Source organism: Nycticebus coucang, chromosome 10 (genome assembly GCF_027406575.1).
Source record: "Nycticebus coucang isolate mNycCou1 chromosome 10, mNycCou1.pri, whole genome shotgun sequence".
Lineage (NCBI taxonomy): Eukaryota > Metazoa > Chordata > Mammalia > Primates > Lorisidae > Nycticebus > Nycticebus coucang.
Genome location: NC_069789.1, coordinates 81,666,907 through 81,694,319, shown reverse-complemented (window position 1 = coordinate 81,694,319; position 27,413 = coordinate 81,666,907). Strand labels below are relative to the sequence as shown.

Below are 27,413 nucleotides of genomic sequence, written 5' to 3'. Positions count from 1 at the left end.
CCCATGTCACCCACAGTCAAAAATGCATGTATAACTTTAGACTCCTCAAAAACTTCACCAATAAGTCTGTTGACTTGAAGCCTTCCTGTTAACATAATCTGCTAACAACTATTTTGTATATGACGTGTATTGTATACACTGTAGTCTCACAGCAAAGTAGGCTAGAGGAAAGATGTATGAAAATCATAAGGAACAAATGTACTCACTATTCATTAAATGGAAGTGGGTCATCATAAAGCTCTTTCTCATCATCATCCACATCACCACGCAGAGTGAGCGGAAGGAGAGGAGAGGATGGTCTTTCTGTCCAGGCTGGCACATGCAGAGGAGGCAGCACACTCAGTGTAACTTTATGGAAATACATCATAATTTCTGTCCTTTTTGTTTTTTCACTTCTCTAAATGTTTCTATATGGTACCAGTCTCTTGTCCATTATTTGCTTTAGTATTAGTGCACATCTCATAGAAGGGTCCATGTGGTAAAAGAAGTCAAAAGCGATCTTGAATTATCAGAACCCTCTGTCAGACTGTCTGATGTCAGTTTGTTCTGGCACTGCTTCTTCCCTATTTTGTTCTTCATTGTCTGGAAGCACTGATCTCTATCGAGTCAGCATCTGTTTATTCTATGGTTTGGTGTTTGTTAGCTCTCAAATTTCTCTGAGATCCATTATCTTAAAACGCTCCCATCATTTTTGCCATATATACAATCTTCCTGATTGGCTCTGCCACGAGTCCTGTGAAGTGAAACAACACCCAGACATGGTTTTCTCTACCAGGAATTTATTGTTTCAGGTTTGATGGATTTCATGGCTTTTTCTCTAACTGCAATGGCATCTTCAATTGATCCTTCTAGATTTTCCTGATGTTCTATTAGGGTTCTCTTCCACATCAGGACAATCCTTTCCATAGAACACCATGTGTAATGAGTCTTAAAGGTCATTATGACTCCCTGACTCCTTGATATAGAGAATGAATTAGACATGTTGTGTTTAGAGGTAAGCATTGGTGTTGAACTCATGGGGCTCTGGGTGAGCAGCAGTGTTCAATAGCTAAAGAATTTTAAGACTCAGTACTAGAAAGGTACCTCCTGAGTTTGGGGACAAAGTATGAATGGAATCCATCCAGAGAGATGGCTCTTGTTGAGGCCTTCTTATTGTACAACCAAAAGACTGGCAGCTGGTGTTTATCTTTTCCCTTCAAGGCTCAGGGTTTAGCAGCCTTCATACAAATTAGCGGAGTTAGACTAACCCTTCATGTCTTAAAACCTGGTGCTCACTTCTCTTCCTTCTATTATAAAAAAATGTCTTTTGTGGCATTTCCCCCCGAACATGGCACCTTTGTGTGCATAAAAAAACCTGTTAAGGAAGATATCCTTTCTCCTCAATGAGAGATGTCGTCTTAGTGGTATCTGAGAATCTGCCTGCTGCCTCTTGGTCAGCAAAAGCTCTCTCCTGTTATCTGGGCATTTTTAAGCCAAACCTCCTAAAATTATTAAATCATCCTTTGCTGGCTTAAAATTTTCCAGCTTTAGATCCTTTATTTTCCTTTTGCTTGAAGTTACCATATAATTAATGACTTCGCTTTTTCCTTTATAGGTATGCTTTTTCTATAGCAATGCTGCATCCACATAAAAGCTGCATTTTCAATACAAAATACAAAGGCACTCAGCAACTGTTACAGGAATGGCTTTACGGATTTTCTTTTCTTTCTTTTTTTTATTGTTGGGGATTCATTGAGGGTACAATAAGCCAGGTTACACTGGTTGCATTTGTTAGGTAAAGTCCCTCGAATTTTCTTTTCTTTTTTTACAGTGTCTTTACAATGGATTCATTTATCTTGAAATGGCAGGCAATCACAGCTGCAAATCTCAATCAAGGGAACATATCAACCAATTCAACTTTTTCTTGTGTCATGACTTTTCTTTGCTTCTTGGCAGCTCTTCCAGCATCACTGGTGGCACTTCGTATAGGTCCCATGGTGTTATTCAGTGTTTATGCTGCAGTGGTTCTCAACCTGTGGGTCACGATCCACAGGAACTGTACTAAAGGGCCGTGGCATTAGGAAGGTTGAGAACCACTGGTTTATGGTATAACACTAAATACAATGAAAAATACTTAAAAACAGCGAGAGATCTTTTTACTGTGACAGAAAATTTACCCTGAGAGATGAATTGCTGATATGGAGATGATTAATATCACACCATGTTTTCTGTTTTTTGGGGGGGGGGGTTTCAGACAGAGTCTCACTATGTCACCCTTTGGTACAGTGCCATGGTGTGACAGCTCACAGCAACCTCTAACTCTTGGGCTTAAGTTATTCTCTTTTCTCAGCCTCCCAAGTAGATAGGACTACAGGAGCCTGCCACAATGTCCGGCTATTTTTGTTTTTGTTGTTGTTGTCATTGTTGTTCAGCAGGCCCGGGTCAGGTTCAAATCTATCACCCTTGGTATACGTGGCCAGCGCCCTAACAACTGAGGTATGGGCACCAAGCCTACAGTGTTTTAAGTGGATAACTGCAACACATGACCTCCGCACAAAAGCACAGGAAGAGGTTGCAAAATTACTATCGTAGTACAGTATATACTACAGTTAATTGTATACGGTTATGATTTAAACACTACATCTTTATGTTTGTTTAGATTTCTCTCAACTACAAATAGTATCATGTACGGTCTACAAGTGTGCAAGTTTTGATAAATTTTAACTTTTTTATAATAGATTTGTGTATATTTTATGGTAGTTAAGTGATAAACTAGACTAATATCTAAATATATGCTTTCATGACATGCCTTTTTCTTAAATTTTTTACATTTCTAGGATATTATCTGAGTTTTTTCCTAAATTGTTGCAAATCTTCCTAAATTTTCCAATATAAGGTAATTATTGAAAAAAATCCACATGCAAGTGGACCCACACAGTTCAAACCCATGTTGTTCAAGGGTCAACTGTGCTGAATCACAATCCTTGCACTCAGAGTTCTATTACATCTGCAATTGGTGCCATACATTACAGAAAACCACCAGTTAGTATCCCCTCTTTCTGTTATGTAGTAATGGCAATATCTTCCTATTTTCAGTTTGAATTATATACACGGTGTACTTAGTTCTAGGACCAGAAAATTATGAAAGCCCTCAAATTAAAGGCTCTGTTTATTAGATTATTTATGTTGATATGGGTCTCCTATAGTAAAACCACTTACATTTTTACATATTTTTCTCACATTATTTCAAAAAAACATTGGCAAAGGAAAAATCAATATTCCAGACACTTTTTGTAGATAATTACTTATAATGGAAAGATTACTTAACCATGATTTATAAAGACAACAGTTACTAAAAATGCATTTTCACCTCTTAAAATTTGCTTAACTCTAAACAAAGTTGATTGAAATGCCTGTAAGAAAAAATGTAATTCAGTTCTAATCAACCCCCGGGAAATTAGTGGCCTTATCAGAAAAATATATGGACCCCTTTTGCTAAAAAGCTCTCTAGAGCTGTTACATTCTCGACCATTAAGGTAAGTCTAAAATCAATAAGACAATTAATCCAAAGGAAATATCATGATCAGTATATTGATAAATGAAAGACTAGAGTCTCTAATTTCACCAATAAAGTACATTTTTTAAAACACTAAATGGAAAAGGATCTAATTTAAAATTTTTAACTGAAGATACTATATTAAATAGTAAAAAGTATCAAATTCAATTTCATTAATTAGAGATTGTAATGAGTCCTCAAACATTTCAGGAACCAGTATAGTATAGTAATTAAGAGTAGGGTTATTAACCATGTAACCTTGAGCAAGTAAACTAGTCTCTCTAAATCTCAGTTTCCTCAACTGTGTAACATGGATATTAATAATATCTAAATTTAACAGGAAGAATCTAAAGATTAAGCAAATAACATATGTAGTACAGTATGGTTACAAACATATAATAAGCAGTCAATTAATGTTGGCTCTCACTATCTTAAGAATTTAGCGCATGTTTTAAGCTGGGTAGAGTCACTTCTCATACCCCTATATAACACTGACAATCAATCTAACAAATATTAATTAGACCTTCAAGGAAATACAAATAAGACAATGTATTTGGAGCAGAGTGAACAAGGGGTTGAGGGGGGAAACTGGTATTAATGAGATGTCAATTTGTAATATTTTTATGTGTAATATATAACACCTTATCACTGTAATGGATCTAGTATACCCATAACTGTATGTATCTTTATACGTGCACACATATGTGTATATACTTAGTATGTATATACTTAGCACTTTGCAGATACTACATACAGATACGGATATAGGAAAGAAAGAAGGGAAGGATTAGAAGGGGTAAATAGCAAAGAAGAAAGTAAGGGGAAGGAAAAGGAGGAAGAAAAAAAGAAAGATGAAAAGGAGAGAGTAAGAAAAGACAATGGTTTTAGTTGATGAATGACTTCTGTTTAGAAAGGGTTGGATTTGCCTACATGCTTGGTTGGTATCATGACACTGAGCACACAGGAGCTAAATGAACCACATTAGAAAAGGGTGAATATGAGAGCCAGGAGACTCTTACAACAGTTACTGTTTATGTCAAGACCCACTGGTCCCAAGGGACCCATTTTCACATAATCTATAATTATCTCTCTGCTTTAATCGCCTTGTCATTCCTAAGGCTCTCATGGGCACTGGAAAAGGAAAAGCTCATTAACTAAACCTTTTCTCCTCTCTCCAGCCACCCATGGCTTTTAATTGCTTGGTGTGTTATTATCTAGGAGTGCAACTGGGATCATTTTCATAAGAAAGGGAGGCAGGGAAGAGGAAAGGCACCATGAGTCCCTGAGGTATGCACCACAGACAAACCTTTGCTTTCTCAATTATTTATGCCAGCTGAGGTTTTACAGCCTGAATAAATCCATAACTCAAGTTCATTCTGAGCAGTCAGATTCTCAAGGGGGTGTTGCCCACTTGCCTATACACACTTGTGTAGTCCTCAAAGAATAACCAGAATGTAACAAGACATATGTCATCCAATTTATCACCTATCACCAAAATGTTGACACAATGTTGATCACAGGCAACAGTGAAATAGGGAAGTGTTACACTATCACCAGCCAAACCAGTGGAGGGAAGTGTTTTGGTACTATGGACAGTGACACTAGAGCAGTGATAACCTAAAAATGGCTTAGCCTGTTATAAGCATAAAAATCCAAATATTCTATTTTTAAAATGGAAATATTTATAACACATACTCTTGAAGCTTTAGAGTCTTTAAACAGATTTGTTAAAAACAAGTTGCTATCTAACAATATGAAACTTTGAATATAAAACTAAATGGAATTTTTTACCATCTGATTTTATAAATCATTACAATAAAACCATATATGTTGCAGTTTTTTCCCCAATCACACTTCTTTCAGGAAAATTTAAGAGTACAATTTATATGTAAGTGACAGGCTTTTATGCTTTCATGCTGGTTCATATTTTCACCAAGAATACAAAATTAAAGAATAAAACAATGACTTTCCTTCTAGTTTTTTATACTTACATTCTTTCAATTTATAAACAGGACTGGAGAGTTGTCATTGAAATGGTATTTCTAAAATATTTTCAAAATCCATTATTGTTTAAAAATTGAAACTTTGTAACTCGATAAAAGCATCTCTTTGAAATTTTATAGGCTTCTATGTCTGACCACAAGCAGCGACCTCTGCTATTTTCTGCCAAAACACTTCATTTGTCTCATAGAACAAATGATCAATTCCAGAGCCCATCAATCATTTCAGTTGTATACTAGTCTGGTCTTGCTTAGCGAAGGTCCAGATGGCTGCTTGTGTAAGTGGAATTAATAAAATTCTGATAGATTACATGGCATCAAACTACAAAACCTCACAGGGAAGAACAAATCTTATTGCAGGATGGGGTGGGGACTATATATTCTTCATTTACTGTATTTTTAATTCTTGGACTAATTTCTCAATTTATGTGCCAACTTCTAGGTCAAATCTTCTAAGTATACAAGTCACCAAAAAATGACTCTTGTCAATAGTTGCCTATTTTAAATTACACACGAACTTTATGGCCACCCTCTATATATAATATATAGAACCATTTGACTCTTTGCAAAGCCCAATGCCTATTAACCACTGCTTTTTCTGCCCATCTGTTATATAAATGAAATACAGCTGACCTCAAAATTATAGGCAACTCAAGATTCTGTCTTTCTTTTGTTTCTATAGTTCCAAACAGGTCTAATAACATTCTCTCCCTTATATGTTTTCCATTTTTCTTTTGCAAATGCAAACAACTTACACCTAATTCTATAGCCAGAATGACATATTAGCTTGGTCTTCTCTGTAGAGACTCCTTATGCTAAGTAACAATACTAAAAAAAGCTAACATTTATAAAGTAACTTATTTTATACCAGATACTGTCCCATGTGCAGATAATCATACAATCCATGTAAGTATCATGTATGACAGGTACTATAATTATCCCTATTTATAGATATGTAACTTGCCCAAAGTCACACATCTAGTAAGTGGTGGAACCAGCATTTGAAAGCCAGAAGTATGGTACCGTAACTTGGTTCTTAATTACACTCACACTATACTTCTATCATATTACAGAAAATTAACTAACTTCAAAATGAGAAATTGGTGAATTGGTGTCAGGGCTCTGGAATATTAACACACAGATCTGTCCCTGTGACATTATATTGTCACTTTCTATGACAGAGCAGAAATAAAGGTCAGAATCCAAAAGGCAGGAAGCAAGCTCAGAATTGGCCCCAATGGCCCTTGGCTCAAGAATATTTATGTTAAAGCTAAAATGGGCTCTTAACTTATCATCTATAATACGTATTAGTCAGAAAACCTGCCACAACATGGAACCCAAGCCTAATCAAATGCAACTACTGGTTATTGATTTTTCTGATCTTGATAAATGTGAAAAAATTTTGGAGTTTATATATTGAAGAATCTAAAACAACCTTTAAAATACATTATTTATAACCTAAAAACAATGGTTCTGTAGAAAACTTTTTCCTTTCATCAAGTTTACCATTTGATGTTTCTAAAACTCTAAAATCTAACATCATTTTCACCTCAGCTGAACATAATTCTGCCAAGAATTGCAATTAACATCAATTAAAGTACAACTTTCTCTAAGAAAAAGAAAACACCAGGTTCACCAAAATACAAGCAAAATTTTAGTACATAAATTCAAGAAATAATCCTTCATTGTTGCAACTGCATTCTGATGCTCAAGAAACCACAGGATTGCATCTGGCCCTGCTGGAATGATCTGACATTTCAATATGTAAGAATTTTTATTATGATCTAATTTGTTATAATGGATTTCTGTTACGCTAAAAAATGAATTCCCTCAATATAAGAATCTCACTAGGTGCTGTGATTTCTGATCTGCTACGGTAGTGAAAAAAATTACCATTTATAACAGTTAAAAGGCCTTCAGTGGGCTGGGCATAGTGACTTATGATTACAATCCTAGCACTCTAGGAGGCTGAGGTAGGAGGATTTGCTTGAGCTCAAGAGATGGAGAGCAGCCTGTACAAGAGCAAGACCCCATCTCTACAAAACATAGAAAAATTAGCCAGGCATCATGGTGTGCACCTACAGTCCCATCTTCTTGGGAACTTGAGGCAGGGGGACTGCTTGAGACCAGGAATTTGAAGCTGCAGTGAGCTATAATGATGCCACTGCACTATAATTCAGGCAACGGAGTGAGACTCTGTCTAAAAAGAAGATAAGAAAAAGCTAAGAAGCACAAATATACACTCAACTGTAGATTCATAATAAATGTATGTCAAGCTGAATTTATATTTCATAAAAATAAGCTATATTATTTCTTTGTCATTGTTTCTCATGGTCAAAATTCTATATATTGACTTAGGTCACTTCTTTAGGAACTGGATGAGAGAAAAGGCTTGGAAGATTAAACCTTTCTCTATCACACAATTTCTTCTCTCACTTCACTGGCATACATTTGATTTGCTTCATGTTCTGTAGAGCTACTGTGGCCATGTCTATGGGACATTCCAAAAGCAACTGTATTCAGTATACCATTTTGAAAAGAACTAGAATCAGCTTGGCACCTGCAGCTCAGAGGCTAAGGACGCCAGCCACATACACCAGAACTGGTGGGTTCGAATGCAGCCCGGTTCTGGCCAAACAACAATGACAACTGCAACCAAAAAATAGCTGGGTGTTGTGGTGGGCACCTGTAGTCACAGCTACTTAGGTGGCTGAGGCAAGAGAGTCGCTTTAAGCCGAAGAGATTGAGGTTGCTGTGAACTGTGATGCCACACAGCACTCTACTGAGGGCCACAAAGTGAGACTCTGTCTCAAAAAGAAAAAGAAAAAAAGAAAAATACTAGAATCCGGGAGCCCTGAAGGAAAATAGCACACAAAATAAAGATAATTATTATTTATTTTAAAGTAATTGATACTGTTAGAAAGTTAAGCTTAGTTATTTAAAAAATCATTTGTCTTCATCTTTCCTCTTATTTTTTGTTTATTTAACTAACTAGGAGAGAAAAATAGTCCATAAATGTTTTTTGTTTTTTTTGTAGAGACAGAGTCTCACTTTATGGCCCTCGGTAGAGTGCCGTGGCCTCACACAGCTCACAGCAACCTCCAACTCCTGGGCTTAAGGGATTCCCTTGCCTCAGCCTCCCAAGTAGCTGGGACTACAGGCACCCGCCACAACGCCTGGCTATTTTTTGGTTGCAGTTTGGCCGGGGCTGGGTTTGAACCCGCCACCATCGGTATATGGGGCCGGCGCCTTACCGACTGAGCCACAGGCACCGCCCAGTCCATAAATGTTTTTAATTATTCAGAGAAAGAGGTGAGGATGGACATATAGCAGGAAAAAAGAAACCATTAGTTCCCTATTTTATGATTGGGCCATTAGGCTGACTCTACCTCATCAACATTCACTAAATACTTAGTTCTTTGAGGGAAGCAGCTGTGGATATCTCTGAAGTTCTGAGCAATTTTATTGGATACCTACTAAGTTATAGAACCGTGTACAGATGGATAAAATACGATCTTTGCCCTTGAAAACTAAAAGTTTAGTGGAGAAGATAAAGTTTTTTAAAAAGTGCAAGAAGGGAGCAAGGAATTTTTTTCACTACCATAGCAGATCAGTGTGTGACACATCTTATACCCAAAATGAACACGCAACAATTAAAAAAAAAAATGTTTTAAATTCAATTTGGCATGGGATAAATTCTAAACTATAAACAAAAGACTATCAGAAAACAGAGAAGAAATGATTGCCTCCCTCTTATTACCTAGTAAAATGACTCTGAAGGTTTCCTGACTTGATTTGAACATTTAATAAATTTTGATTAGCAGGGTTTAAGGTTATAAAATACTTTTCTAGAAGATTCTAAAGAGAGAATATATAAATTAAGAACCCCAAAATACTTTCTGAATATTGAAATATTTTCTGAATTAGTGTTGAAGGAAGGGTTAAAATTCTGAAAGTGGTTTTTAAACTATGCTTTCCCAAAACTTTTATGGGCTCCTCAGAGTTCTCAGAGTCCCCAAGAGTGGCAAATGCACTCCAGGCCAGAAGAAACCTTAAAGAGTATCTTTATTTCCCCCAAACTTCCATCTGCCTTCCCATCCTTCATAAACATTTAATGTAAGTAAAAATGACGTGCTTGCTATGCAAATAGATTCAAGACAGATCCCATAGCATAAACTGACTACTTGGTCAATAAGTAGAAATTAGGAGCACTTTGAGTTTTTAATTCATAGAGGTACCAATAACTTTCCTCTTAAAATGTCATCTGGAGTTCACACTGCTATTTCTTATGTGGTGAATAATGTCAGTAAACTCATTCCTGCAGGTGTGAAACATAAACTGTATAATTTCCTCTTCATTCTATGAAGATAGGTATTTCCCTTCAATAAATTTAGGTGATCCCAGTTTTTCACTTGAAAATTAGAGCTCAATTATTTCATGTTAACAAGTAAAGGAACACTCGGATAACTCAGAAAGAGTAAGAACATCAGAAACTCCCATTTTTTATTTAGTTTGTATAAAGTAGCAATCTTAGAAAAACATGTCATATGTATGACTCTTTAAAGCAGCATAGAATCCTTCTGATTTACACACATGTAGTGCTGAAAGAAAAAGATTTCTTTTTTTTTAAGAGACAGAGTCTCAGTTTGTCGCCCTCGGCAGAGTGCCATGGTGTCACAGCTCACAACAACCTTCAGCTCTTGCTTCAGCCTCCCAAGTAGCTGGGACTACAAGTGCCTGCCATAACACCTGGCTATTTTTTGTTGCAGTTTGAACCTGCCAGCCTCAGTATATGGAGCCAGCACCCTACTCACTGAGCCACAGGCACCCAAAAGCAAAAGTTTATCCAAGAAATTTCACACAAAATTTAAGAGCTTTAATACAATATGATCTTTAAAACATTGTTTAATATGGTAAAAATTTAGCAGCTTAACCATTACTATACCTCAGTAGTGTTAAGTATCTTCATACTGTTGTGTAATCTCCAGAACTTTTTCATCTCGCAAAACTTACACCCTGTCCCACTTCCCCTTCTACCTGCTGGCAATCCCTATTGTACTTTCTATTTCTATGAACTTTACTACTCTAGATACCTCACATAAGTATAATTATACAGCGTTTGTCTTTTTGTGACTGGCTTATTTCACTTAGCGTAATGTCCTCAAGGTTCATGCATAATGTTGCATGTGTACAAATTTCCTTCCTTTTTAAGGCTGTATAATATTCCATTGTACATACCACATTTTATTTATCTATTCATCCCTCAAGGGACACCTTGATTGTATCCACCTCTTAACTACTGTAAATAGTTCTGCTATGAACATGGGTGTGCAAATATGAAATCCTAATTTCAATTCTATGGATACATAATTAGAAGTGGAATTGCTGAATAATATAATTCAATATTTAATTTTTGAGGAAACTTCACACTGTACCATTTTACACTCTAAAATGTCTTTTAATTTAGAGTAAATTTAAATGACTTTTAATTAAAGTAAATAAATTATGAAAAGTAAAATCTTTAAAAGAAATAATAGTATTTTGAGGAAAATCAGATTTAGGAAACAGGACAAGCTTTTATTTCTCAAACAAGATTGGGGAGAAAGGCACTGATTCAGACAGTTATTATCAGATACTGATGAAAAGTGTAAGATACTTAATATCTGGCACTAGTTCAGACATATATTGATTTTAAAGATTACACACCTACAACAGTCTTTCCTGCCATTAATTATCCCTCTAGACATAACATCAAATCAACTTCATGTTAAATAGTGCTTCATAAATTGAAGATTTAAGGTTTAAAAATATATATACAAACACATAAACAACTACACACACACCCATACATAAACATACACACACACAGTCCTATTATCAAAGATCAGAAGAGAAATTACCTGATGGTTTCTTCATGATATAGAGAACTAACAACTGGTCCACCAAAACCAGGATTTGTTTCCTTTCCTTTCTTTTCTGATATCTGTGTGGTGGTGGGGAAGGTGGGAGAAAAACACATGGATTTAAGCAGTGTGTATTTAACCAGTTAACAAAATATTATTTTGCTAAGAAATACTAAGGATTTTACCTTCGACCACTTCTTCAGGCCCAATGAACAGTTTTAAAGTGGTATCAGAAAGGCAATACGACTCTCAGGTCATCCTAGTAGTGGAATGCATACCCAATGGCAATGTAAGTCATTTCATTCTAGTACCACTTTCTGGAGCCCCCAAAAAGCAATTCCCATAGCTGACTACAGCAAGATGTTCAATGTGAAAAATACGTATGTTCATGTGAAAAAATGAAATATGAATACAGACATGAATGGGATCAACAAAATCATATATTTATATTTATAAAATTAGAAATCTAATATTTCTTATAAATAAGTTATTATTGTGGTAAAGTTCAAATTCAATCATTAAGGAAAAAAATGTTTAAATTTTTTTTTACAGTTTTTGGCCGGGGCTGGGTTTGAACCCGCCACCTCTGGCGTATGGAGCCGGTACTCTACCCCTTTGAGCCATAGGTACTGCCCAAATGTTTAAATATTTTTAGGTGGAAAAAGGAAGGAGAGGGATTGAAAAGAGGCTTATATCTAAAATAAAAGAAATACAAAAGCAAACTGCTACGGAAATGTCTTCGAAACTCAAGGATACAATAGGCCTTGCCCTGTATGTTTTCAAAAAGCACAAAAGATTACTTCAGAAATTAGGTTTTTCTAAACCATGTAATAATGGAGGCAATGAACTTAGATAATGTCCTGAAAGAATCAAACTGCAACTTGTGCAAAAGTCCACATCTTCTGCAATACTGACAGTTTTTAGGCCAGGACACCCTGTAAAAGTGAAAACTCTCACTCTGGACACAAATATTATTTTAGAGTCAAAATTAAATTATTGTATTGTTTAATACAATTGCAAAACGACTAGTTGACTTGAAAAAATATAAGCAATCCTCATATACGTTTTTCTCTGTGGTTTAAAGAAGTGTTTTTATCATGTTACCTTTCTTTTTTTATTGCTTTTCTTTTTGGAGGGTCTATGGACCACTGGCTTGAGGAGATAGCATGCTTTATCCATTCTTTTTTGTTGTTGTTGAGACAGAGTCCCACCCTATGCCATGAGCAGAGAGTGCAATGGCATCATAGCTCACTGCAACCTCAGACTTGGCCTGTGGGCATCCCGCTGCCTCAGCCTCCAGAAGCCGCTGGATTACAGGCGCTCGCTGTGGTGCCCAGCTGGGCTTTTCACTTTTTAGGAATTTGGGTCTCACTCTGGCTCAGGCAAGGGGAACTAAGATTTTTTTTTTTTTTGTGGTTTTTGGCCGGGGCTGGGTTTGAACCCGCCACCTACGGCATATGGGACCAGCGCCCTACTCCTTGAGCCACAGGCGCTGCCCGCCCGGGAACTAAGATTTTTAAAAATCGGAATTTGAGAAGATGAATCAAGTCAGTTTTCAACTTATAATAGAAATAAAGTTACAAAATCACAAACTATTAATAACATGATCAAATATATATATAATAATATACATGATCAAATATATACAATATATACCTTGCAGTATATAAAGCACCTTAGTATGATGCTAGAAAAGAAGAGGCACTAAGTAAATGCCAGCTCTCTCTCTTCTTTGAGGGTATTCTTAGAGAATAAATGCTGCAAAGAATTTCTAGGACAGAGAATGCTTTTCTTCGTGCCAAAAAAAGTATGGACAATCTCTAACTTACAATGGTTCAGCTTAGGGTTTTATGACTTTCTGATAGGCTTCTCGGGGTACTAAGGGCATTTTCAATGTATGATATTGTCAAATTACAATATATTTATCAGGATGTAGCCTCACTGTAGGTGAAGGAACACCCAATCAAAGGGAGAACTTATTTTTATTCAAACCAATCATATTCCAAATACATGCTTCATTGGTAGGGGTAAAGGTGAAACATACTTGATGCTTAAGAAATGATTACTAAATAATACAAAATGAAAAATGAGAAAACTGAATACTAAAGAAAAGAGAACAAAGCATAGAGTGTCAAGCATAGTTTCTTGAAATAGAACTGACTCTTAAAAGGTAAAATAAAAAACTCTAGGTGCTCTTGGGTTTGACAATGACATTTTACATGCACACAAAGCATGATTCATGAATGAAAAAATGATAATTGGTCTTCATTATGATTAAAAACTTCTGCTCTGTGAAAGATATTGTTGAGAGAATGAAATGATAAGCCACAGACTGGGAAAAAAATCTTTGGAAAACACATGTCTGATGAAGAACTAGTATCCCAAATATCCAGAGAATCCTTAAAACTCAACAGTAAGAAAACAAACTATCCAATTAAAAATGAGTAAAAGAACTGAACACACATCTTAACAGCGAAGATACATAGATGGCAAATAAGCAAGTAAAAAGATGCTCAATATCATGTCATTAGGGAAATGTAAATTAAAACAAAGAGAAACCACTACACATCTATTAGAATGGCTAAAATCCAGAATGTCCTTTAACAGATGAATGGATGAACAAATGGCACAGCCATAAAATAGAATATTATTCAGCAACAAAAAGAAATCAGCTATACCAGATTTAGAAAAAAGAGAAATATCAAATAATTATACTCAGACATGAAAGGAGACATTACAACCAAAGCTACAGAATATAAAGTATCATAAGAGACACCTATGAACAATTACATGCCAACAAATGGAATAACCTAAAAGAAAGAGATAAATTTCTAGAAATAGAAAACCTACTAAGACTGAATCATGAGGAGATCAAAAATTTGAATAGACCTATAACCATTAAGAAATTGAATGAGTAATCAAAAACTTCTCAACAAAGAAAAGACCAGGACCAGATGCCATTACTGGAGAATTCTACCAAACATTTAAAGAAGTAACACCAATCCTGCTCAAACTTCAAAAAACTAAAGAGGAGGAAACACTTCTAAACTCATTTTATAGGGCCAACATTACCCTAATAACAAAGCCAAACAAAGACACTACAAGAAAATAAAACTACAGACTAATATCCCTGACAAATACTGATGAAAAAAATCAACTAACCACTAGCAAACCAAATTTAATAGCACATTAAAAGCATTAAACACTATGTCCAAGTGGGATTTATAGTTGGATAGTTCAAAATACAAAAATCAATGTAATAGACCATCTTAACACAACGAAGGAGAAAACCATTATCTTGATATAGAAAAGCATTTGACAAAATTCAAAAAATTTCATGATTTAAAATAAAAATAAAAAAAATTCAGGGGCAGCACCTGTGGCTCAAAGGGGTAGGGTGCCGGCCCCATATGCCAGAAGTGGCAGCTTCAAACCCAGCCCCACCCAAAAACTGCAAAAAAAATTTTTCAATAAACTAGCAATAGAAGAAAACTACCTTTAACATAATAAAGGCCATATATGAAAAGGCCACAGACAACATTATGTAATGGTGAAAAACTGAAGTTTCCTTCTAAGATCAGGAAGAAGGCAGGGATACTCACTCTATTAGCCTAATCACTTCTATTTAAGATGCCAAAAGAGTAATCATGCAACAAAAGGAAATAAAAGGCATGAAGGATGGAAAGAAAGAGGTAAAATTATCTCTAGTTACAGACGAGATAACTTTCTTTTTAAAAACATTTTATTTATAGCCGGGCGTTGTGGCGGGCACCTGTAGTCCCAGCTACTCGGGAGGCTGAGGCAAGAGAATCGCTTAAGCCCAGGAGTTGGAAGTTGCTGTGAGCTGTGTGAGGCCACAGCACTCTACCGAGGGCCATAAAGTGAGACTCTGTCTCCACAAAAAAAAAAAAAACAAACATTTTAACTTTTAAAATTTCAGAACATTAGGGAGTATATGTTTTATTTACACACTTGTTTCTTGTACAGATTGAGTCAAAGTTATAGAAAGTGTGCCCTTCACCCACATTATCTTCTTATATGTAGAAAATCCTGAAGATTTCACCAAAACTGTTAGAACTAATAAATTCAGCAAAATTGCAAGGTTACAAGATTAATACACAAAAATTAAGGGGTATCTGAGGAAGATAGACAATAAATAAGTTTTCTAACATTAAAATGTGATGAGTGTTATGGGAAGAAAAAGGCCTGGGAAAAGGTTTGCAATTTTAAATTAGATGGTCAGGAAGGTTCTTGTTGAGGACTACAGACATAAAGGAAGTGAAGCAGTGAGTCTTGTAGATAATCTGGAGTAGATTACTCCAGGTAAAGGAAAAAGCCAATGCAAAGGCCCTATGACAAGGGTATGCTTACACTGTTAGAGAACATACATGTTGGTGCCCTTTGCCTACTCTATTTAACAGGGAGGGTGAATAATGTACTTTAGGGGCCAAGAAAAGAGGCAAGAAAAAAAGGTTGTTACGAGACAATCACAGTATCATTCACTGAACTTCTTAATGTGCAATAACAATTTAGAAGAGCTATCTGTGGTCTACCTGGCAATTATTTGTTGAGAAAGTGTATACAAGTAATTAGGAGTTATGTGGGGGATGAGTAGTTCTTTTTCATTTAATAGCCTTTTTTGTTTTTTTGAGACAGAGCCTCAAGCTGTCACCCTGGGTAGAGTGCCGTGGCATCACAGCTCACAGCAACCTCCAACTCCTGGCCTTCAGAGATTCTCTTGCCTCAGCCTCCCAAGTAGCTGGGACTACAGGTGCCCGCCACAACAACCGGCTACTTTTTGGTTGTACTTGTCATCATTGTATGGCAGGCCTGCGCTGGATTCGAACCTGCCAGCTCTGGTGTATGTGGCTGGGCCCTCAGCCGCTTGAGCTACAGGTGCCGAGCCAATAGCCTTTATTTTTAAAAGCAGTTTGGGGTTTACAAAAAAAAAAAAAAAGTAAAAAATACAGAGAATTCTTATATCCCTTCACATATATATACTCCAGTCCCATCCTGTCCATTTTCATTACTAATATCTTATATTAGTAGTATAATTCATTTGCTAAAACTGATGAGCCAATGCAAATTGCTATTAATTATAGTCCATAGTTTACATTAAGGTTCACTCTTTATGTTGTACATAGAATGGGTTTTAACAAATGTATAATGTATAACAACATGTACCCAACACTATAGCCATCATTCAGAACAGTTTCACTGTCCTAAAAATCCTGTGCTCTGCTTATTTACCTCTCCTTCCCTTCCCACCCCACAAATCTGGCAAAAACTAATTTTTGTCTTCATAGGTCTTCCTTTTCCACAATGTCATACAGTTGAAATCATATAGTATATAGCCTTTTCAGATTGGCTTCTTTCATTTAGTAATACACATTTAAGGTTCCTCCATGTCTTTCATGGTTTGATAGATCATTTCTTTTTTTTAAACCTCTGATGAGGAAGAAGTTTATTTATTTATTTTTATTTTTTGCAGTTTTGGCTGGGGCCAGGCTTGAACCCACCACCCCCGGTATACGGTACCAGTGCCCTACTCCTGGAGCCATAGGCACCACCCATAATAGCTCATTTCTTCAAAAAAAATTAATTTTTGTGGGAAAAAACTCATGAAATATCATCTTAACCACTTTTTTCTTTCTTCCTTTTTTTTTTTGCAGTTTTTGGCCGGGGCTGGGTTTGAACCTGCCACCTCCAGCATATGGGGCCGGCGCCCTACTCCTTTGAGACACAGGTGCTGGCTGTTTTTAAATATACAATTCAGTAGTGTTAACTATTTTCTTCCTCCCCAGGCCCACAATACAGGTCAATTTTTCTCTGAACTTCACATAAACTTCACATGGTTATGAGAACATAAACCATGTGGGACTTTTGTAGGAAGGCCCTCCCAAGGCTGGGCAGGAGTTTCTGACTCTTAGTATATATGCAAGCAATTCATCAATTATCATTCGAGTGTTTCTTATGGCTCAAGGATCTTCTGCTATCTTGGCTATGATTCTCCATACTTACTGTCCATAGTTTTGAGGGTGGTAGTTTGAACTGATAACTCAAATCTCTGATAGGTCAAAAAACAGTCCTTGAATTGTCTGATCAGATTTTTGTTGTTGCTGTTGTTATGCAGGACAGGAGTGACAATCTGCAAGTTCCTTCTTTACATATCAAGGTTGAAATAGGAAGTTCAGTTATCTTTTAAAGAGATTTTAAAAGGAAAAAAGGAGTCTTTTATATTTATCCCCATATTTAGCACATTCAATACTCTTTGTTTTGTTTTATACAGGTCCAAATTTTGATCTCACAAATTATTCCTTTCCCATAAAGAAGTTCTTTTAACATTTACTATACAGCAGGGGTCCTCAAACTACGACCCATGGGCCACATGCGGCGGTGTGATTGTATTTGTTCCCGTTTTGTTTTTTTACTTCAAAATAAGATATGTGCAGTGTGCATAGGAATTTGTTCATAGTTTGTTTTTTTTTTAAACTATAGTCCAGCCCTCCAACGATGTGAGGGACAGTGAACTGGCCCCCTATTTAAAAAGTCTGCCAACCAAAATAAGGAAGGATAAGGACGGACACTTCATATTTGTTAAAGGTAATACTCAATATGATGAGATCTCAATTATTAATATTTATGCACCCAACCAGAACACATCTCAATTTATAAGAGAAACTCTAACAAACGTGAGCAACTTGATTTCCTCCAGTTCCATGGTAGTTGAAGATTTTAACACCCCTTTTGCAGTGCTGGATAGATACTCCAAAAAGAACCTAAGGAAAGAAATTTTAGATTTAAACTTAACCATTCAACATCTGGACTTAACAGACATCTACAGAACATTTCATCCCAACAAAACTCAATACACATTCTTCTCATAAGCCCATGGAACATACTCCAAAATCGACCACATCCTAGGCCACAAGTCTAACCTCAACAAATTTAAAAAAATAGAAATTATTCCTTACATCTTCTCAGACCATCATGGAATAAAATTTGAACTCAATAACAACAGGAACCTGCATATCCATACAAAAACATGGAAGCTAAACAACCTTATGCTGAAGGATAGATGGGTTATAGACGAGATTAAGAAGGAAATCACCAATTTTTTGGAACAAAACAACAATCAAGACACAAATTACCAAAACCTCTGGGATACTGCAAAGGCAGTCCTAAGAGGGAAATTTATAGCACTGCAAGCCTTCCTCAAGAAAACAGAAAGAGAGGAAGTTAACAACTTAATGGGACATCTCAAGCAATTGGAGGAAGAAAGAAAACTCCAATCCCAAACCCAGCAGAAGAAAAGAAATAACCAAAATCAGAGCAGAATTAAATGAAATTGAAAACAAAAGAATTATACAATAGATCAATAAATCCAAAAGTTGGTTTTTTGTAAAGATCATTAAAACAGATAAACCTTTGGCCAACCTAACCAGGAAAAAAAGAGTAAAATCTCTAATTTCATCAATCAGAAATGGTAATGATGAAATAACAAAAGATCCCTCAGAAATTCAAAAAATGCTTAATGAATACTATAAGAAACTCTACTCTCAGAAATATGAAAATCTGAAAGAAATCGATCAATACCTGGAAATACGCCACCTTCCAAGACTTAGCCAGAATGAAGAGGAAATGTTGAACAGGCCTATATCAAGTTCTGAAATAGCATCAACTATACAAAATCTCCCTAAAAAGAAAAGCCCAGGACCAGATGGCTTTACGTCAGAATTCTACCAAACCTTTAAAGAAGAACTAGTACCTATACTACTAAACCTCTTCCAAAATATAGAAAAAGAAGGAATACTACCCAACACATTCTACGAAGCAAACATCACCTTGATCCCCAAACCAGGGAAAGACCCAACAAGAAAAGAAAATTATAGACCAATATCACTAATGAATATTGATGCAAAAATAATAAGATTCTAACAAACAGAATCCAACAACACATCAAAAGAATTATACACCACAACCAAGTGGGATTTATCCCAGGCTCTCAAGGCTGGTTCAATATACGTAAATCTATAAATGTAATTCAGCACATAAACAAACTAAAAAATAAGGACCATATGAGTCTTTCAATTGATGCAGAAAAAGCTTTTGATAATATCCAACATCTCTTCATGATCAGAACACTTAAGAAAATTGGTAAAGAAGGGACATTTCTTAAACTAATAGAGGCCATCTACAGCAAACCCACAGCCAATATCGTATTGAATGGAGTTAAATTGAAATCATTTCCACTTAGATCAGGAACCAGGCAAGGTTACCCATTGTCTCCATTGCTCTTTAACATTGCAATGGAAGTTTTGGCCACTGCAATTAGGGAAGAAAAGGCGATCAAGGCTATCCACATAGGGTGAGAAGAAATCAAACTTTCACTCTTTGAAGATGATATGATCGTATATCTGGAAAACACTAGGGATTCTACTACAAAACTTTTAAAAGTGATCAAGGAATACAGCAATGTCTCAGGCTACAAAATCAACACCCATAAATCTGTAGCCTTTATATATACCAACAATAACCAAGCTGAAAAAACAGTCAAGGACTCTATTCCTTTCACAGTAGTGCCAAAGAAGATGAACTATTTGGGAGTATACCTAACAAAGGACGTGAAAGATCTCTACAAAGAGAACTATGAAACTTTTTTTTTTTTGTAGAGAGACAGAGTCTCACTGTACTGCCCTCGGGTAGAGTGCCGTGGTGTCACCTCTAACTCTTGGGCTTACGCGATTCTCCCGCCTCAGCCTCCCGAGCAGCTGGGACCACAGGTGCCCGCCACAAAGCCCGGCTATTTTTTTTGTTGTTGCAGTTTGGCCAGGGCTGGGTTTGAACCCGCCACCCTTGGCATTTGGGGCCGGCGCCCTACACACTGAGCCACAGGCGCTGCCCGAGAACTATGAAACTTTAAGAAAAGAAATAGCTGAAGATGTTAACAAATGGAAAAACATACCATGCTCATGGCTGGGAAGAATCAACATTGCTAAAATGTCTATACTACCCAAAGCAATATATAATTTTAATGTAATTCCTATTAAAGCTCCACTGTCATTAAAGTTCTTGAAAAAATAATACTTTGTTTTATTTCGAATCAGAAAAAACCTCGAATAGCCAAAACATTACTCAGCAATAAAAACAAAGCAGGAGGAATCACGCTACCAGACCTGAGACTGTACTATAAATCCATAGTGATTAAAACAGCATGGTACTGGCACAAAAACAGAGAAGTAGATGTCTAGAACAGAATAGAGAACCAAGAGATGAATTCAGCTACTTACCATTATTTGATCTTTGACAAGCCAATTAAAAACATTCAGTGGGGAAGATTCCCTATTTAACAAATGGTGCTGGGTAAACTGGCTGGTAACCTGTAGAAGATTGAAACTGGACCCACACCTTTCACCATTAACTAAGATAGACTCTCACTGGATAAAAGATTTAAACTTAAGACATGAAACTATAAAAATACTTGAAGAAAGTGCAGGGAAAACTCTTGAAGGAATCGGCCTGGGTGAATATTTTATGAGGAGGACTCCCCAGGCAATTGAAGCAGTATCAAAAATACACTATTGGGACCTGATCAAACTAAAAAGCTTCTACACAGCCAAGAACATAGTAAGTATAAAGCAAGCAGACAGCCCTCAGAATGGGAGAAAATATTTGCAGGTTATTGCCTCCGATAAAGGTCTAATAACCAGAATCCACAGAGAACTCAAACGTATTAGCAAGAAAAGAACAAGTGATCCCATCTCAGCGTGGGCAAGGGACTTGAAGAGAAACTTCTCTAAAGAAGACAGACACATGAAACACATGAAAAAATGCTCATCATCCTTAATCATCAGAGAAATGCAAATCAAAACTACTTTGAGATATCACCTAACCCCAGTAAGAGTAGCCCACATAACAAAATCCCAAAACCAGAGATGTTGGTGTGGATGTGGAGAAAAGGGCACACTTCTACACTGCTGGTGGGAATGCACACTAATACGTTCCTTCTGGAAGGATGTTTGGAGAATACTTAGAGACCTAAAAATAGACCTGCCATTCGATCCTACAATTCCTTTACTAGGTTTCTACCCAGAAGACCAAAAATCACAATATAACAAAGACATCTGTACCAGAATGTTTATTGCAGCCCAATTCATAATTGCTAAGTCATGGAAGAAGCCCAAGTGCCCATCGACCCACGAATGGACTAGCAAATTGTGGTACATGTATACCATGGAATATTATGCAGCCTTTAAAAAAGATGGAGACTTTATCTCTTTCATGTTTACATGGATGGAGCTGGAACATATTCTTCTTAGCAAAGTATCTCAGGAATGGAAGAAAAAGTATCCAATGTACTCAGCCCTACTATGAAGCTAAATTGTGGCTTTCACATGAAGGCTATAGCCCAACTATGGCACAAGACTATGGGGAAGGGGCCAAGGAAGGGGAAGTAGGGGGAGGTTAGGGTGGAGAGAGCGTGATGGGTGGGGCCACACCTACGGTGCAGCTTGGAATGGGTACAGGTGAAACTTACTAAAGGCAGAATACAAATGTCTACATACAATAACTAAGAAAATGCCATGAAGGCTACATTAAACAGTTTGATGAGAATATTTCAGATTGTATATGAAACCAGCACATTGTACCCCTTGATTGCACTAATATATACAGCTATGATTTAACAATAAAAGAAAAAATGTTATGAAAAAAATGAAAAAAAAAAAATAAAGTTTGAAGTCCCCTGCTATAGAGCAAGTCAGTCAGCAATGAATTCTCTTTTTTTCTAAAGAAAGTCTTTATTTTGCCCTTTTGGTACTGACATGATTCACAAAACAAAATTAACCATTTTTTAGTGTACAGCTTAGTGACATTTAATACATTTACAATGCTGTGCAACTACCTCTATCCAGCTTAACAGTATATTCATCATGTCCCCCAAAAGCTATGAAACCCCAAAGTAGTCACTACTTATTCTCCTCTCCTCAAACCCTGGCAACCACTAATCTGCTATTTATCTATATAGATTCAACCATTCTGGATTTTTTTTTTTTGAGATTAACACAGCATTTGTCTTTTCCATAAAAACAAAAACAAACATAAGAACTGAAAACACTTCTCTCTCTGTAGAATTAAAAAAGGGATGAAATATTGGTTTAGACAATCCACTGCTTCATGTAAATAACGTTAAAAAAAAAAAAAGAAAAATCAAGAAGAGCTTGAACACTCTTTACGTTCCAGAAAGCTTGGAATTTACCTGCCAAAAGTAAAAAGTAAATTCAAGTCCATGGATATGTCTTTAAAAAATAGCCAAAACAGACTGGGCCATCAGCAGAAAGGAGTGTCCTAGGAAAGGATGAGGTCCTATTGGACCCCCAAAGCCACATGCCTGAGAGCTGAGGCCTCTGTAGCAACCCCTGCCAAGGGAGAGCTTACCTGTGGTGCCCTGCTCCCACAGGACAGTAAGGGCACTCAGCCATGGGCTAGCCTGGACCTCTGGGCATAGGTGATATCTGTGGATTCCTCAGGCCAGAGGCAGTAGCAACACACCTTCATTTTTTTGCATGTGGATATCCAGTTGTCCCAGCATCATTTGGTGAAGTGATAATTCTGTCCCCTTTAAATGGTCTTGGCACCTTTGCTGATAATCAATTGCCTATAAACTTGAGGTTTATTTCTGGACTCTCAAATCTATTCCCTTGATCTATATGTCTATCCCTATGCCAGTATCAAACTGTTTTTAATTAACATAGCTTTGCAATAAATTTTGAAATTGCAAGCTGTGAATTTCCAGTTTTGTTCTTTTTCATACTATTTCGACTGTTTGGGGCCCTCTGAAATGCCATGTGAATTTAAGCCTAAACTTTTCTATTTCTGTAAAAAAGAGCAGTTGACATTTTCTTACAGATTGCACTGAATCTTTAGATTGATCTGGGCAGTACTGGCATCTTAACAAAATTAAATCTTCTAATCGTGAGATTATTTCCATTTATTTATGCTGTCTTTATTTATTATTTATTTTTTTTTTTTGTAGAGACAGAGTCTCACTGTACCGCCCTCGGGTAGAGTGCCATAACATCACACTGCTCACAGCAACCTCTAATTCTTGGGCTTACGGGATTCTCTTGCCTCAGCCTCCCAAGCAGCAGGGACTACAGGCGCCCGACACAACGCCTGGCTATTTTTTGGTTGCAGTTTGGCTGGGGCTGGGTTTGAACCCACCACCCTCGGCATATGGGGCTGGCGCCCTACTCACTGAGCCACAGGGACCACCCTGTCTTTATTTTTTTTAACAATATACTTTTTGATGTAAAATCTTTCACGTCCTTAGTTAAAATTGCTTCCAACTATTTCATTCTTTTGGAAGTTACTGTAAATTGAACTCTTTTCTTTCTTTCCATTATGGAGTGTTTGTTGCCAGTCTAAAAGAATACAATCTGGGTACAGTGGCACAAGCCTATAATCCCAGTACTCTGGCTGAGGCAGAAGCACTGCTTGAGGCTATGAGTTTCTGCATGCTGACTTTGTATCTATTATCTTGCAACTTTGCTGTTTTAATTTATTAACTCGAACAGTGTCTTTGTAGATTCTTTGGATTTTCTATATACTGGATCACATCATCTGTGAACAAAGATTTTACTTCTTCCTTTACAATTTGGATGAAGCATTTTTGTTTTTTGCATCTAATTGCTCTGGCTGGAATTTACATGTACATTGTTGAATTGCAGTGGTGAATGCAAACAACCTTGTCTTAGTCCAGATCATAAAAGGAAAGCTTTTAATCTTTCACTATTGTTATTTCAGCACTGGGTTTTTCATAAATGCTCATTATCAGGTTACATAAATGTTACCTTTTTTTTTTTTGAGCTGGGGTCTCACTCTATCACCTAGGCTGGAGTGCAATGGTGTAATCATACTCACTGCAGCCTCAAACTAGTAATGGGTTCAAAATATCCTCTGCTTCAACCCTCTCAGTAGCTAAGACTACAGGCACGTGTACTTTTTTGTTTTTATTTTAATTACAAAAATTTGTTTTAGAGTTGGGGGTCTTGCTATGTTATCCAGGCTGTCTCACGCTCCTGACCTCAAGCAATCCTCCCACCTTGGCTTCCTAAAGTGCTAGGATTACAGGCATGAGCCACCATGCCAGCCGCATCTTCATTTTTGAAAGCTATTTTAAATGCATACAAAATTATAGGTGATATTCTTTTCCCGTTAATGACAACCTATTAGCCTCAGACTTCTGAAAAGACTGTAGTTCTACCTTTACTTCTCTATATCATAGGTTTTGACTGGCTGCTTTTAAGGTTTTCTCTTTTTCACTATTTTCAATATTTTGATGTGTATTGATATAGGAGTTCATTAAGTTTCTTGGATCTATGAAATTTTGACAGTGATTCTAAACCAGGGGCAATTATTTTGCCCCCCCACTTTCTCCCAGCCTGCAGGTTATCTGGCAAGTTTGGGGCAATTTCTGGTTATCACACTAAGTGATACTATTCATGTACACTGTATACAGACCAGAGTTGCTGCTAAATATCCTACAATGCATACAACAGCCCTCCACAAAAAGGAAATTTCCAATCAACAGTACAAAGATTGAAAAATTCTAATTTGCAGTTTTCATAAAATATTTAAAATTTCAGGCAGGGCATGGTGGCTCACACCTATAATACCAGCACTTGGGAAGCCGAGGCAGGTGGATTGTCTGAGCTCACAGGTTTGAGACCAGCCTGAGCCAGAGCGAGACCTCATCTCTTAAAAACAGCTGGGCGTTGTGGTAGACACCTTTAGTCCCAGCTACTTGGGAGGCTGAGGCAAGAGAATTGCTTAAGCCCAGGAGTTTGAGGTTGCTGAGAGCTACGGCACCATGGCACTCTACCGAGGGCGACAAAGTAAGACTCTATCTCAAAAAAAAAAATTTAAAGTTTCAGCCATTATTTATTTTTTCCTGTCTTCTCTCGCTTCTTCTTCTTCTTCCTGGGCCTCCAATTATAGTAGAACCTCCATAGTAGCCCACCTCCCTACATTGACCACCTCCTTAAATTGACCTTTCATAGACTGGACATGCACCACATGTACATATCAATACAGGAGACCTAGTTCTGTATGTTGACGTCTGTGTGTTGACCAGTTTGTGACAGTTCCTTGAGTGGTGAACTTATAGAAGTTCTACTGTATGTGGATGCTATATTGGATATTTCCCCACAGCTTACTGGGGTTCTGTTCATTTTTTGCTCAGTCTTTTTATGCTCTGTGTTCACTTTGATTAGTTACACTTGCTCCATCTTTAGGTCCACTTACCTTTCCTTATACAAGAATGTCTTATCTGTTGTCAATCTTATCCAGTATATTTTTCACTTCAGATAATATATTTTCCATCTCCAGAGTTTCCACTTGGGTCTTTTTGCATTTTCCATTTCTCTATACTTTATGTTCATATTTTCCTCTACTTTCTTGAATTTATAAAATATATAATAATTGTTTTCATGCCCTTTTCTGGATTTCACCATCTCTATCATTTCAACATCTACTTTTATTGACAGATTTTCTCCTGGGTCAGATTTTCCAGCCTCCCACCCCTCACGCTTGAAACACTTTTCCTATAACTCAGGCCTTTTGAATTTTACATGCTTGCTTGGATTTTGCTGTGTTTATTAAGTTACTTGGAATCAGTCTGATCTTTTGGAGACTCACTTGTAAGCACTATTAAGTCAGAGGCCAGGCGGTATTTACACAGGGCTTAATTTAGCCCTGCTACTGAAGTGAAAGTATTCTCAGGCCTCTACTGTATAACCCATACATTACAGTTTCTTTCCATTCTTGACTAGTAGAAAACTAAATATCGTCAGTCTTCTGTAAGCTGCGGAAACTGTTTGCCATACTACATTCCTGTGCTTCTTTCCCTAGCCTGGAGTTCTCTCTCATACATGCAGAGATTAGTATTCAGCAAAAAGGACCTCTCTACAGATCTCTGAACTCTCTATGTAGGATCATCCTCTCTGGTATTCAGTCTTATAGATTCTATCTAGCTCAAATCAACAAGACTGCCAAGCAATTTTGGGTTCCCTCTCCACTGCAGCTTGGAAAATGCTTCCAGGCAATAAACTGAGTCATCTGTAGGACTCGGTTTGTTTCCTGTCTCTCATAATTTTACATTTCTTATATTGCAATAACTAAAAATTACTATTTCATCTAGTAATTTCAGCCATACATCTGGTTTTCTTGTTTTTGGCAAAAAAGTAAAGCTCATCCTTATTACTCTATCATGTCCAGGAACAGAAGTCTTGCAAATGTTAATTTTAAAGCCAACATACTAATCTATGTAGTAATATAATTTACTTAACCATTATCTGACAGTTTACTGGTGTCAATTTTTTATGGGGGATAAAAAAACATTATGTCTTAGGAAAAAACTGTATTTTAAAAATAATCTGCCATTATCCAATTGAATCCAGAATAAAGATGCCCAAGATGCATTAGTTTTCCTTTCCATTCACTTCACCTACCAAGTGTGTAAACTTTGGCTACTTTACCCTCTTAATTTCTACTCAGGGGAAATGTCTCTCACAGAAGCTTAGAAGTTTATGCCATTTTCTCTCCACTCAAAATCCATTAAGTCACTTTCATGTTGCATCAGCAGCTAGAGAAAGAAACTCCAATTTGACAGCCAATAGGATACAATTTGCCAATTCCTATATTACCTCAGACCATGACTTGAGACACTAAAATGTCTCAGGGGGAAGGATAAGTTGTTGGCTGAATCTTTATCATTGATTCAGACTTCACCTTAATTTCAGAATCAAGATTGAAACCTTGTGAAACTTTCTTTTCTATCTGAAAAAGCAACCATTCCAAAGATTAACATGTTAATATATACAAAGAGGAAGATTCATTCTTCCATGCCACCTGGAATTCTGTTTTATTAGTTTTTTTATTTAATTCATTTATAGGTCTAACTGTAGGACTTTGGAC

The 27,413-nt window shown here is 36.7% G+C and overlaps 1 protein-coding gene across 1 annotated transcript in view; it reads right to left on the bottom strand.

Moving 5' to 3' along the window:
- Positions 1–27,413, bottom strand: part of ACBD6 (acyl-CoA binding domain containing 6) — a 253,061-nt gene that overhangs the window by 162,241 nt on the left and 63,407 nt on the right. Inside the window, exon 4 of the mRNA XM_053607457.1 lies at positions 11,436–11,518. Coding sequence (XP_053463432.1) covers positions 11,436–11,518 — 83 coding nt within the window. The remainder of the gene's footprint in view (positions 1–11,435; positions 11,519–27,413) is intronic.